A 15,231-nucleotide genomic window follows, 5' to 3' on the forward strand; every position below is an offset into this window, starting at 1 on the left:
TGCTATTTGTCCGCCAGTACTGGATAATATGAGGCAGGCATTACCTGTGAATGGGGACGAATTCTGTATTATTTGTTTTTATTCAAACATGTTGATAAAAGAAACGAAAATACAGTAACATTTCCGCTATTGGTTCTGTTGTTAGGGATTTAGTTGTGACGTTCATGACGTTATTTAAGTTATGACGTCATATTCAATGTAAACAAAGAAACGCTGATATCAGGTAACGTTTTTTTTTATTCAAAATCTCATGCCAACAAGACCGGAACAGGAAGCAACAAGACCGGAACAGGGAGCAACAAGACCGGAACAGGAACAAGATCTGAAAGTAAAAAGTAATGATTTTGAGTTCATTACACATGTTACATGTACATGCATTTTATTAAGTAGAATGAAAAATTCAGGAAAATTTTCCTGATTTTTTTTTTTATTATTATTGATTTTTCTACCGTAACATGCGTAATTGGGGACTTCGTCCCAATATCACACAGGTTCCCATAAAATTTTGACGTCATAAAACAAAATATCTGACGCCACAATGGAAAAGTAATTGTTGACAATGTTGTATGCATCAAAAATTCAAGCTGCCAGGTCAGCTGGGATTAGCGATAAGTTGTATACACCTTAATGCTTTTTGGAAATCTGTGCCTATTGATCTGAGAATCTGTGCCGCTGGAATTATTGACGTCATAGTCCAAATAATTATGACATTTTGAAAGGCTATTATTTTTTTTCCTTTGAGGCCTTACTTCGCTTGCTGTATTAAAGGTGCCAAAGCAAAAAAATATTATAGCCTTTCAAAACGTCAAGACGTCATAATTACAAATGTAGTTGGACAAGGAACCTTTGGGATGTCCAGTAAAAGCTGACAAATAGCAATAAGGTGCATTTATAAAACTTGAATTCATGCACTTTCTCCTATAAATATAATAAATATTCTTCATCACAGTAAGAACAAACTGTTTAATGACATCACTTACATGTACACAGATTGATTTCGGATCAACCACTGTAACTAAACCCTATAAATTTTTATAAATTTTAAACCAACTTGAGATTGGTGTACATGTACATGTACATTGTATATCCACAATCCTCAATCTTAATACCTGATGGCACAAATTGTCTCAAATCTGCAATGGTGCAGATTCACTCCTTTGTGTGTTATGCTCAACCCATTTTTCTCTCTGTGCCTTTTTAGGGTTTGTTTTGGTTAAGATTGGGATTGGGTAACAGCTGTATCAAATCTGCCAGTTCTAGCAGTATAATTTGCCACTGTTCATAGTTTGGGTTTCATCTCTTCAATGTTCTCGTCTTTGCCGTTTATATATCATATTTATATTGGCATGTCTTGGTGTTCATGAAACAATTACACTGAGACCTTTTTGCCTAAGATAGTCTATGTATTCTTTTATTTCTTATTTTACAGAAATGTAGCTATTTAGGGTCAAGTTAAGTATTCATGTATTAGAAGTCCCACTAACATGACAAAGCTTTGACTGATTGACTGTCAGAGAAAATTTTGTTTATTGTTAATGCAACATTCCATTGGCTATCTGTCGATTGCGTCATAAATGTTTTTCCAAGGATAAAACAGTGTATATTTCCTCCATTATATACTATAAAAATTTCATAAAAAAGCATGTCAAAACAAAAGTGAAAAAAAAGAAAACCTTGTGCTTTGAATAGTTCTGTATACAATTTGATTTTCTCTCTCTACATTTTGCAGTACATATTGCACCTCCTGGTGACTTTATAGCACTTGGTAAGGGTAAGTCACCAGCAGACAGTGACCTCCCAAGATTACAGTCCAGCAGTAAAAAGACAGAAAAGAAAAGAGAGGGTGCTCCAGGGATTTCTGGAGCACCTCCAGTGAAGAAGCCAAAAATATTATCTCAGGGACAGACATTTACTCCCCTTGGCAGAACTGAAACTGATAGACGGAGTTCACCAGCTCCTAGTTCTGTTAGTCAATATGAAGAGCTGGCTGTTGAAGGTATAGTTTGAAAATAAGAATCTAAAATTGGAAATAGGATTTGAGTTGTATGAAGGCATATGAATTACTGTTTACTTTTTACTACAATGTAGAAGCATTCCAAATTCATAATTTCCCCGTCGTACCAAACTTGGTTGCCCATCTCTAACTTAAGTTAACCTCCACCATATGTTATGAAACATATAAACAATGCTTATAACCACAAAAAAAAAGTAGATAAAGTTTCAATTTGTATGCATCACGTTTACCATACTTGTCTTGTGTAATGCCCATTTATAAGTACACATTGCTGAATCTTTCAATTCCTTTCTCTTAACTTAAGTTTTCCTCAATCTATTGTAATGTTTTACCTCAAAACACAGATCATGTTTGAACTTTCATGGCATCACTTATACTGATATAGAATTATGCCTCTTTACAAATGAAAAAAATGCTGATTTTTTTCTTGTTTCTTACTCAAGTGTGCCTCAACTAATTGTTATGAAACTTATACACAATGCTTACTTCCACAAAAAATCAGATCAAATACTAATGTGGGTAGCATCACTGTTATTGTTCTTGAGTTATGTCCCTTTATAATGTTATAAGCTTAAAAGGGAGGGGGATAAGTCCCCATATATTTTTTTTCTAAATTTACAATATACATGTACATTGCGGTATAAAAATAAATGTAGTTTATGTAGATAACCAATAACTTTGCTGGCTAATAATTACAATATTAAGACACGGCAGGGACGCAGGAGTTACTATTTTTTTATTTTTTTACATACATTTTAGTTGAGGGAGTTGAGCTGTTGGAGGAGATACTGGAAGCTGAGGATATGTGTAATGATGAACGATTGGAAGGACTGATTTGTGGAGCTGTCAAACAACTTAAACAACTTAGATCTAAACCAGAAACAGCAATGTACCTGACACTGATGCACCTAGCCAAAGAAAAACCTAGTTTGTTTAACAATGAAGTCGTAATAGAGGTAAGAGCCAAAGAAAAACCTAGTTTGTTTAACAATGAAGTCATAATAGAGGTAAGAGACAAAGAAAAACCTAGTTTGTTTAACAATGAAGTCGTAATAGAGGTAAGAGCCAAAGAAAAACCTAGTTTGTTTAACAATGAAGTGGTAATAGAGGTAAGAGCCAAAGAAAAACCTAGTTTGTTTAACAATGAAGTCATAATAGAGGTAAGAGCCAAAGAAAAACCTAGTTTGTTTAACAATGAAGTCGTAATAGAGGTAAGAGCCAAAGAAAAACTTAGTTTGTTTAACAATGAAGTGGTAATAGAGGTAAGAGCCAAAGAAAAACCTAGTTTGTTTAACAATGAAGTGGTAATAGAGGTAAGAGCCAAAGAAAAACCTAGTTTGTTTAACAATGAAGTGGTAATAGAGGTAAGAGCCAAAGAAAAACCTAGTTTGTTTAACAATGAAGTCATAATAGAGGTAAGAGACAAAGAAAAACCTAGTTTGTTTAACAATGAAGTCGTAATAGAGGTAAGAGACAAAGAAAAACCTAGTTTGTTTAACAATGAAGTGGTAATAGAGGTAAGAGCCAAAGAAAAACCTAGTTTGTTTAACAATGAAGTCATAATAGAGGCAAGAGCCAAAGAAAAACCTAGTTTGTTTAACAATGAAGTCGTAATAGAGGTAAGAGCCAAAGAAAAACTTAGTTTGTTTAACAATGAAGTGGTAATAGAGGTAAGAGCCAAAGAAAAACCTAGTTTGTTTAACAATGAAGTGGTAATAGAGGTAAGAGCCAAAGAAAAACCTAGTTTGTTTAACAATGAAGTCATAATAGAGGTAAGAGTCAAAGAAAAACCTAGTTTGTTTAACAATGAAGTCGTAATAGAGGTAAGAGCCAAAGAAAAACCTAGTTTGTTTAACAATGAAGTCGTAATAGAGGTAAGAGCCAAAGAAAAACTTAGTTTGTTTAACAATGAAGTCATAATAGAGGTAAGAGCCAAAGAAAAACTTAGTTTGTTTAACAATGAAGTCATAATAGAGGTAAGAGCCAAAGAAAAACCTAGTTTGTTTAACAATGAAGTCATAATAGAGGTAAGAGCCAAAGAAAAACCTAGTTTGTATTACAATGAAGTCGTAATAGAGGTAAGAGCAAAAGAAAAACCTAGTTTGTTTAACAATGAAGTCATAATAGAGGTAAGAGCCAAAGAAAAACCTAGTTTGTTTAACAATGAAGTCGTAATAGAGGTAAGAGCCAAAGAAAAACCTAGTTTGTTTAACAATGAAGTCGTAATAGAGGTAAGAGCCAAAGAAAAACTTAGTTTGTTTAACAATGAAGTCATAATAGAGGTAAGAGCCAAAGAAAAACCTAGTTTGTTTAACAATGAAGTGGTTATAGAGGTAAGAGCCAAAGAAAAACCTAGTTTGTTTAACAATGAAGTGGTAATAGAGGTAAGAGCCAAAGAAAAACCTAGTTTGTTTAACAATGAAGTCATAATAGAGGTAAGAGCCAAAGAAAAACCTAGTTTGTTTAACAATGAAGTCGTAATAGAGGTAAGAGCCAAAGAAAAACTTAGTTTGTTTAACAATGAAGTCATAATAGAGGTAAGAGCCAAAGAAAAACCTAGTTTGTTTAACAATGAAGTGGTTATAGAGGTAAGAGCCAAAGAAAAACCTAGTTTGTTTAACAATGAAGTCGTAATAGAGGTAAGAGCCAAAGAAAAACCTAGTTTGTTTAACAATGAAGTCATAATAGAGGTAAGAGCCAAAGAAAAACTTAGTTTTTTTTATAAACAATGAAGTCATAATAGAGGTAAGAGCCAAAGAAAAACTTAGTTTGTTTAACAATGAAGTCGTAATAGAGGTAAGGGCCAAAGAAAAACCTAGTTTGTTTAACAATGAAGTCGTAATAGAGGTAAGGGCCAAAGAAAAACCTAGTTTGTTTAACAATGAAGTCATAATAGAGGTAAAAGCTAAAGAAATACCTAGTTTGTTTAACAATGAAGTCGTAATAGAGGTAAGAGCCAAAGAAAAACCTAGTTTGTTTAACAATGAAGTCATAATAGAGCTAAGAGCCAAAGAAAAACCTTGTTTGTTTAACAATGAAGTGGTAATAGAGGTAAAAGCTATAGAAATACCTAGTTTGTTTAACAATGAAGTGGTAATAGAGGTAAGAGCCAAAGAAAAACCTAGTTTGTTTAACAATGAAGTGGTAGTAGAGGTAAGGGCCAAAGAAAAACCTAGTTTGTTTAACAATGAAGTCGTAATAGAGATAAGGGTTTTTTCTAGAAAAACTTAGTTTGTTTAACAATGAAGTCATAATAGAGGTAAAAGCTAAAGAAATACCTAGTTTGTTTAACAATGAAGTCGTAATAGAGGTAAGAGCCAAAGAAAAACCTAGTTTGTTTAACAATGAAGTCGTAATAGAGGTAAGAGCCAAAGAAAAACCTAGTTTGTTTAACAATGAAGTCGTTATAGAGGTAAGAGCCAAAGAAAAACTTAGTTTGTTTAACAATGAAGTCGTAATAGAGGTAAGAGCCAAAGAAAAACCTAGTTTGTTTAACAATGAAGTGGTAGTAGAGGTAAGGGCCAAAGAAAAACCTAGTTTGTTTAACAATGAAGTCGTAATAGAGGTAAGGGCCAAAGAAAAACCTAGTTTGTTTAACAATGAAGTCATAGTAGAGGTAAAAGCTATAGAAATACCTAGTTTGTTTAACAATGAAGTCGTAATAGAGGTAAGAGCCAAAGAAAAACCTAGTTTGTTTAACAATGAAGTCATAATAGAGGTAAAAGCTAAAGAAATACCTAGTTTGTTTAACAATGAAGTCGTAATAGAGGTAAGAGCTAAGGTAAAAGAAAACAGCCAAAAGCCATCATTGCCTCAACACAGCGAGAAAAACAAGTTTGATTGCAGCAGTTAACAATCTTTTGAAACCATTCATAGTTTTTTAAATGAATTGATCTCTATCAGAAAGAAGCACTGGTGAGCAGACAAATGATATCTGTTGTCTTTTCTGAGTCACCAGTTATACTAGATATAAATATACATGTATAATATATTTCAGGCTATGTGCAGTACACTAAAGAGAGATGTATCCTTGAACTTCAAATCTAAAGGAAACCCCCTTGTGTCTGTTTGTATGTGTAGTATACTACTGGCTGCCTTTATAGAGGAAGAGAACTGGCCTGATGAATTTGTGAAGGTAGGTTAGAGAAATTGTATCAGTTTGTACGTCCCACATTTGATCTACTCAAGATGTTCAAAATTGAAATTTAATATACGAAATATTTTGGCGGTTATATTTTTGCAGATACAAAGCTTTTATCAATTCATGTGTATGTGCAAATTTAAATTGGCAGAATTTATATGGGCGATTTTGTTCTATCTGCAAAAATAAGCAAAAATTTACACATATATTTATATATACAAGACAATTTAATCAACTTGTGTAGTTTATTGAACTTATCAGAACTGTGATTTAAATTCTCATAGAAATATGGGAAATTGAAATACTTCCATTCTCTGCTTAATGAAAATTTAATTAAACTGCATAAGAAATTTAGAAATTATCCCATGTACTGATTGGAATATATGTTTTCTTAAGGGCATACGATACAGTTACAGGGGAGGTAATGACGTTGCTAACGTAAAATGTTATTTTCGCGACGTCAAACTGTGACATATCGGGAAAAGATGCATTTTTCGACTGGTTTTTATCATTCAAACTGATTTAATTTGAAAACGAGTTCATGTACCCTTATTTTTCAAAACAGCAATTTGTTTCATTTTGCAGGGAGATTATTATCCAAATTTTATAAAACTGTAAATAGAGTTTTTTTTTTAATTTTGATAAAAAGGCAGCAAAAAATGAGGTATTTTCCTCAATTCATGAACATTTGATAAATATGAGTTATTTCTGAATAAAAAATGCATAATTTTTTATGATGCTTATAAAATACAGAAATTACCGATTATTTAACAAAAAACAATTTGTGTTTATCTTTTATAACAAAAAACTTATGTCTTTCTTTCGAAAAAGAAATTACGGCCACAAATCTGAATTTTGAGCAAATATACAAAATTTCGACCTCATTTTACTCAAAAAGTAGCACATGAAGGTGTATTTTTTATTACATATTTGATTAAATCAGGTAAAACACAGCCTATATGCAAATTTTCACGAACTTGTAAATACAGGATCAAAACTGTATTGTATGCCCTTAATAGTACTTTTTCTATTTTTTAGGTTTTCATTGATGATTCATTGGGAGACAGAGTGTGGATAGATCGTTCTGATTGTAAAGGATTTGTTGACAATGTGATCACTGCCTTCAATACTAATTTACCACCTAAATCTCTCCTTCAGTCAGAACCATCTCAAGGTGGATCAGGTATGTACAGAGAGTAGACAATGTGATCATTGCCTTCAATACTAATTTACCACCTAAATCTCTTCTGCAGTCAGAACCCTCTCAAGGTGGGTCAGGTATGTACAGAGAGTAGACAATGTGATCACTGCCTTCAATACTAATTTACCACCTAAATCTCTTCTGCAGTCAGAACCATCTCAAGGTGGGTCAGGTATGTACAGAGAGTAGACAATGTGATCACTGCCTTCAATACTAACTTACCACCTAAATCTCTTCTGCAGTCAGAACCCTCTCAAGGTGGGTCAGGTATGTACAGAGAGTAGACAATGTGATCACTGCCTTCAATACTAATTTACCACCTAAATCTCTCCTTCAGTCAGAACCATCTCAAGGTGGATCAGGTATGTACAGAGAGTAGACAATGTGATCATTGCCTTCAATACTAACTTACCACCTAAATCTCTCCTTCAGTCAGAACCCTCTCAAGGTGGGTCAGGTATGTACAGAGAGTAGACAATGTGATCATTGCCTTCAATACTAATTTACCACCTAAATCTCTTCTGCAGTCAGAACCATCTCAAGGTGGGTCAGGTATGTACAGAGAGTAGACAATGTGATCACTGCCTTCAATACTAATTTACCACCTAAATCTCTTCTGCAGTCAGAACCCTCTCAAGGTGGATCAGGTATGTACAGAGAGTAGACAATGTGATCATTGCCTTCAATACTAATTTACCACCTAAATCTCTTCTGCAGTCAGAACCCTCTCAAGGTGGATCAGGTATGTACAGAGAGTAGACAATGTGATCATTGCCTTCAATACTAATTTACCACCTAAATCTCTTCTGCAGTCAGAACCATCTCAAGGTGGATCAGGTATGTACAGAGAGTAGACAATGTGATCACTGCCTTCAATACTAATTTACCACCTAAATCTCTTCTGCAGTCAGAACCATCTCAAGGTGGATCAGGTATGTACAGAGAGTAGACAATGTGATCACTGCCTTCAATACTAATTTACCACCTAAATCTCTTCTGCAGTCAGAACCCTCTCAAGGTGGATCAGGTATGTACAGAGAGTAGACAATGTGATCATTGCCTTCAATACTAATTTACCACCTAAATCTCTTCTGCAGTCAGAACCATCTCAAGGTGGATCAGGTATGTACAGAGAGTAGACAATGTGATCACTGCCTTCAATACTAATTTACCACCTAAATCTCTTCTGCAGTCAGAACCATCTCAAGGTGGATCAGGTATGTACAGAGAGTAGACAATGTGATCACTGCCTTCAATACTAATTTACCACATAAATCTCTTCTGCAGTCAGAACCCTCTCAAGGTGGGTCAGGTATGTACAGAAAACTTTTAGTCCCATATATGATCAGCTTTGTAAGTCAGTCTTTCCTTCTGTCTATTTTCCCAAACTAATGATTCATAGTTAATAATTTTGATATCTTATGCTTTATTTGAATGAAACTGAAACAAGTGGAAGATATAGCAAAGGGGAAAACCCTATTGACTTTGAGGTCATTAGGTCAAAAGATCAGAATCACTTGTAGTTAAAATGAATATATGTTTTTAAATGGTTTCAAAATGATATCTTCTGCTTCCTGATCTTGATTGAAATGAAACTTACACAGATTGAAGATAAAGGAAAGGCAAAGAAGCCCATTAATATAAGGGGTCAAGGACACTTTTTAAAGTTAGTTTTCTAAATAGTAAACATGTACCACCATGAGTAGTAACACATTTCTACTGCTGATAAATAGTAGATGTTTATTTGCGTCCCAATGCATACTTAGTCTAGTATTTTGAACCCTTAAGAAAGAAGTTTTCTTTCAAAACTGTTCATTTCCGGAAGTATCAGTTGGTAGCACCAGATATTTTCTTGTGTTTTTATTATGATTTAGTATTTGCTTTGATGTCTTAACTCATCGATTATAATACCAAGTTGAAAATTGGTTGTTAAGTCAACACTCATTTAAATAATCTTTCATTTGTATATTTCAGCAAGTCCAGTAGTTGTAGAAGATGAGGATGGAAATGTTAAAATGGAATCAGCTGATAATTTATTTGGTGACCTGGATATTAATGTATTTCCAAGGTATGAATCTTTTATTGTTGTTTGTTTGGTATTGGTAAGGTGAACATCTAGAGTGATTTAATGAGCAACCACAAAAAACAAATTTGGTTTGTTAACATGTTTTAATTAAATTTATGTTTGTTTTGTTTTTTTGTGGTTTTTTTGGGGAGTAGGGGGATCTGGAAAAATAGACCATTTGAGATAAAAGGAAAGCAGATTACAGTTAAAAGTACATGGTTTTTCAATTCACCTAAGATAATCACACATTTGAAAATTGATTTTGAAAATCAAAGATGTACAATGTAACATTCCCAAAAATATCCAACAAAAATATCCAAGAATTAGCTGTATAATGTTTTAAGAAAGGAAACCTATGACAAACATATAATTTGTTGAAAGATTGACATTTCCTCTGAATTGTAAAAACATTGCATTATATTGTGCAATTTATTGATACTTTTGACATCAAACAATCTACAAAGCAAACAACACAGCAATACAGCCAGTAACATATAAGGAGGAAGATCTTGATAAGGGGAGATAACTTTCAGAAATGTGATTGAAATTTTTAAAAGAAATGGTTGGCTAAATTTTTTTTGATGTGTTATTTCCAGTAGCCTTGGTTTATCATTAAGTCATGTAAATAGTGATCCTATATTATTTCTTATAACTAAATTTCAGATACCCATTCCAACAAGACAGTATAGAGACATTTGTAATAGATCTTATTAAGGAACAGATAAATAGAAGACAGGGAACAGATTCCACAGCTCGTAACTTAATACGATTGATGACATCCACTTGTGGATATGGTGAAGTCAGATTGCTGTCTGCTCAGAAGTTAGAAATGTGGCTACAAAATCCAAAGGTTTGTATTTTAATACATATAGCTCTCTAGAAGTTATTTTTGCCGTATTGTATCTCCACCCTAGGAAAATAATTGCTTTCACCTTGTTCATCTATTTGTTCTTCTGTTTGGTGGGGAAATATTTCTGTCACACTTTTCTTAGATACTACTGAACAGAATGATTTGCTTTGTGGTCAACACATTGACAGTTAAAGCTTGTAAAGTGTAAGCACTTTAAGTTTATTTCAGATGCTTACTTCCCTTTTGTTAATACCTGGAATTTCTTATATGTTAAAAAATCTTAAGATATTTTCATAACACTTTAGTGCAACTGAGGGGTGTTCAACAAAATACTATTTTTTTAAACTTTATATGGGTGGTTGTATTAAAAATACCAAAATTCAAAGGAAGTTTTGTTCTAATTTATCTTATTTTAATTATGTATGATGATGGTGGGGTAAAAAAAGTGCTGTCCCTGGGGTGGGGGGACTCAACATTACAATTGGTTGATGTTGTACAATTTCTATTGAGACAACAATCATGACAATGAAAATGATGGACAACTATGTAAACAAGATCAGATTTTCAACAATAAAGGGATAATTATTAGACTCAATTATTTTGACAGGTTCAAAGTTTATTAAAAATTTAATATTATATAATTTATTTTTACAGTTAACGAGATCAGCTCAGGATCTTCTGATGTCAGTGTGTTTAAACTGTGGTCAGAATGATCCAAATGATACAGAGGTTTTATCATTGTTAATCAAGATGAGGATGAAAACAAAACCTTTACTCAATCATTTCCTGGCTTGTCTCAAGTAGGTATCTGTTATGAAGTAAGACAAAGCCTTAACTCAATCATTTGCTAGCTTGTCTTAAGTAGGTATTTACTATAGAATCACATGAAGTCAAGGTTTTATGTAATGAAAAATTGACATTATCAAAAATATGTATTGAAATGAAATTTTTTTTTTTTTATTTACAGTAATTTAAATGTAAATTAAATACAAGGAGATTTATACAAAATGAGGAAATTCATAATGAAAGTTTTGTATTCTACTGGTTTCTTTAATTTAAGTTATAAACCAAGAATTCAGAATTTTATAAATCAATATTTTTCCTTAAACCAAGACATAACCATCACCAAACGTAAGTACATTGGTAGTATTGCATTAGTTTTAGAATTAAAAAAAATAGATATTCACTTAACATTTGCAACAAGCTTTTAATCTTATTTTAGGGAAGTATTGTCACAGCATCCAGAAAACCTTAGAATGATTATGACACACACTATTTATAATGAGCTGTCTAACTCTAGAAATCCTAACAACATGGCATTAATTACAGTACTCTTCCAAAACTCACAGGATCAGGCAGCAAGGGTAGGTAACTCTATGTATGATTAAAACAGTGAGTAAATTTTAGTATCATCAGTATGTCTGTTTGTCCACGTGCTTCTTAGGCAAACTTCTCCTGTTAAGCTGAGTGATCATTGATGAAATTTAAATCAGTTGTAGTTAGACCACCTTAAAATATACATAGGGGGGAATCATCCCAGTCCCACAAATATAAGGGGAGAAAATTCATGTTAAAGGGAAGATAAATGAATTAGTGCCAAATTTGGTAAAAGTGCAACTTTTCTTAACAAGCTAGACTGATATGGATTAAATTTTATACAATTGTAGATCATAACTTATAAGCATAAAAGGATATCATAATCTCTGTCGTAAATATTGAAGGAGAGTTAAAAAATATACTTATGGCATTTGAGTCAATGTTATCCTATTTTGAGATCACTCAAAGTTTCAATTCTTGCAATTAACAATGAATTTTGTTTTAAATGCATACAGTGTGTTTATAGAAAAGTATTTGTTTTATTTGTAGATTTTAGCAGAAATTTTCCAAGACTTACTTGCCAACAAGGACGACTACTTACGAGCTGTGAGAGCATTGTTACGTGAGATTGCAAGAAATCTACGACATGACGTGCATTTCTCTGCCTTTTGTTTGGGACTTATGCAAGAAAGAAATGAACCAAAGTTTTCAGATATGGAACATGCATTTAAGGTAATAAAATATAAATCTTTTTTTTTTTAGCTGGTTACTATTTTTGCAATGTCAATGCATTTGTTGTATCCTATATTTTAATGAATCATATTTTTGGGAAAGACGGCTTCAAGCCGTCAATCCCCTATGAGGTTGACCAGAGTGACACTCCCTCACATCATTCATTTTGTTTTTATACATGTTATAGTGTGGAAAACCCCCCAACAAATCTTACTTAGATTGAAGAGAAGGAGACCCAGAAGTGAATAGTTTGACTTTAAACACTTTTTTACACATTTACCTTCTGTTTCTCACGAAATTATCGTATCTTGAACTCTCCTTTACACTATTTATGTTTATTTTACAATCCGGAAAAATTGATATGACGAGATATTCTAAATATATCCAACCTACATTGTATTTTATAGTGACGTCATTCTTGGAAGAAGCAGGGATATCCTTCACAAGTTCACTGGTTATTTAAATCATTCTTAGAGATCGTGCACTAATTACAAATTTGTATTTGTTAAATATAAACATAATATTGTTTACTGTAGATGATTTAAACATCAACATACAATACTTTAATATGTAGGTCAACAACTTTCAAAATAAACAACGATCGTGTGATTACATGAGACAGGGGAAAGAAACGATTTTATTACTTTTTTCGGGTCTCACTAATTAGAGACAAAAAGCGTCAAAAAGCGACAAGAAGCGTCAAGAAGACTATTTAGCGACAAGAAAACATTATTCTTCTTGTCGCTTCTTGTCGCTAAAATTCTTCTTGTCGCTAATTAGTGAGACCACTTTTTTCTGTAAAAATTCTGAGAATCTTCCTCCAATTCAGGAGCACCTCAATTGATGAGTAATTATCCACTAAAATAAAAGTTAATGTATTTAAACACTTCAAATAGGACATTTCATTGGATTAGTAGTCTTCTATTGAAACTAAAATTTTGTGTACCTTCATAATCATTGTAATGGTAAAAAAAATAAATAATAATAAAAATTTGCATTTTGTAGTTTAAACATATCTATTATTTACAAATATTTCAAAATTAAGATTTGGAAACAAGCTTCACACAGTTTACATCACTCATATTGTTTTTTTTATAAGTACCTGTTTCCCTGTGATGAGAGTTGTACCTCGGAACTTTAACAATGGAAATTTAAAACTGAATAGATTTTTCAGTCCACACTTTCTAAAGAAAAAACTTAAAAATCCAATAGTACTGTCACAAAAAATGGAAAATGGCCCTAGCCTGCAGTTCAGTGGTACACAATCAAGATTTCAAAAAATATTGTAGTTGTTGTGAAATGACAGAATTCAGTTGAGCTTTTAATTTAGATAATTAGCTATCAACTTTAATCAAATGTTTAGATTTAGAAGATGCAGATCTCTTGCATTGGTCCAAATTGAATCATAAACTAAGGAAATGAAATTACATAAACAATAATTGATTTCAATATTGTCAACCTTTCTACATGTTCTAGCTGTTCTCTTTTTCATTCTTCATATGAAAACTATCAAAAGATACCCCCCCCCCCCATTTCCAAAAACATAATTAAATAGAAACAAGGGCCGTCTTTCCCCTCAGAGCTATTCAGCTCTTTGATTGAAATAAGGATTTGACATTCCCATCCCCTTTCTTAGAAACATGTATTTTTCATCTTTACAGTGAAACCAGCACATAAAAATATCCTCAGGACAATGGAAAAAATTAGGATAAAAATGGATCTATATTACTACATGGCGGAAAAGTGAGAGGTCGGACAAAACAGTTTTTTTTCCTTGATAAATGTGACCTTTATACTGTGGATTATTTTTTGTGTACCATTTTTGTGGATTGATGAAAAATTGGCCAAAGTCTGCATACATTCTAATAGAAAATTTATAATTCTTGTACATTAGAATTCATGGTTTCTGGGTACCTACAGATTCCATTACAATTGGTATCCAATGAATGATAATGAGTCTACAGTAGCAGATTTGACTATTGACAATCTTAATTAAATGTTCATTATGATTTTCTAGGAGAGATATGCCTCCTCTGTGGCAGACATTGTAGCACTGACTGTATTCCTGGGCATTACTCCAACCATCAGAGAAACAGCTGTACCATCTGTCAAGTCAGAAAAAAAAGGTATTCACTCAACATATGAATTGTTAGATGTGAAAATTTCAAAGATTTTTATAGACTTATTTTATTGAGAAATTTGAATAAAGTAATAATAATGAAATTTGCAAATTCTTTTAGATATCAAAACATAAAACATCTGTTGAAAGAAAAACTTTTTTATTATTATTACTTAGCAAAGAAATAAGTTTTTTTTCTGAAATGAAAACTATTATTGATGTGTTTAAAAGATAGCTTATGTTATTTTTTCGATTTATAGATTTAGATGCCTTGCACACTTTCCGAGACCAGATTTCAGTAATACAGAGAGACGCTGTTTGGTGGTTACATACAGTCTTACCAAAGTTTATGGAAATCAAACCAGCTGAATATGTCCACTGGTAAGTCTTCATTTAACCAAATAGAGAATCAAGTTCAACAGACTTAGAATCTTTGTACTAGGAATTTAAAATTTTAATAATTATATTATTGTAATGTAGGATAAATTGAGACAGAATTGTTTTCCAAAATAAGTTTCGCTTTAATTATTGACGTTATTTGTATACAGTATTTACTGATATCACAATAACAAATCTTACAATTTTGTCTACTTACATTGAAATTTTTCATTTGATAAGTATGTTAGTTGGACATGATTTTTGTCATTGCTGCATTTTTATTTCAGTCTTCACAAAGTACTGTTTCTGGAGAATGTAGAACAATATCACAACAAAGACAACTGGCCACCAGATGTTGATAGAATGTAAGATAATTTATACATTATAATTTAATCAGGGGAGATAATTAGAGAT

At 32.4% G+C, this 15,231-nt stretch overlaps 1 protein-coding gene across 1 annotated transcript in view; it reads left to right on the forward strand.

The window, feature by feature from the left end:
• Positions 1-15,231, forward strand: part of LOC134724729 (integrator complex subunit 1-like) — a 50,155-nt gene that overhangs the window by 413 nt on the left and 34,511 nt on the right. Inside the window, exons 2-13 of the mRNA XM_063587924.1 lie at positions 1,730-1,996; positions 2,774-2,970; positions 6,012-6,149; positions 7,194-7,338; positions 9,331-9,424; positions 10,085-10,271; positions 10,926-11,071; positions 11,494-11,635; positions 12,138-12,320; positions 14,338-14,446; positions 14,700-14,820; positions 15,105-15,182. Coding sequence (XP_063443994.1) covers positions 1,730-1,996; positions 2,774-2,970; positions 6,012-6,149; positions 7,194-7,338; positions 9,331-9,424; positions 10,085-10,271; positions 10,926-11,071; positions 11,494-11,635; positions 12,138-12,320; positions 14,338-14,446; positions 14,700-14,820; positions 15,105-15,182 — 1,807 coding nt within the window. The remainder of the gene's footprint in view (positions 1-1,729; positions 1,997-2,773; positions 2,971-6,011; positions 6,150-7,193; positions 7,339-9,330; positions 9,425-10,084; positions 10,272-10,925; positions 11,072-11,493; positions 11,636-12,137; positions 12,321-14,337; positions 14,447-14,699; positions 14,821-15,104; positions 15,183-15,231) is intronic.

Source organism: Mytilus trossulus, chromosome 7, assembly GCF_036588685.1.
Source record: "Mytilus trossulus isolate FHL-02 chromosome 7, PNRI_Mtr1.1.1.hap1, whole genome shotgun sequence".
NCBI classification, from domain to species: Eukaryota; Metazoa; Mollusca; class Bivalvia; order Mytilida; family Mytilidae; genus Mytilus; species Mytilus trossulus.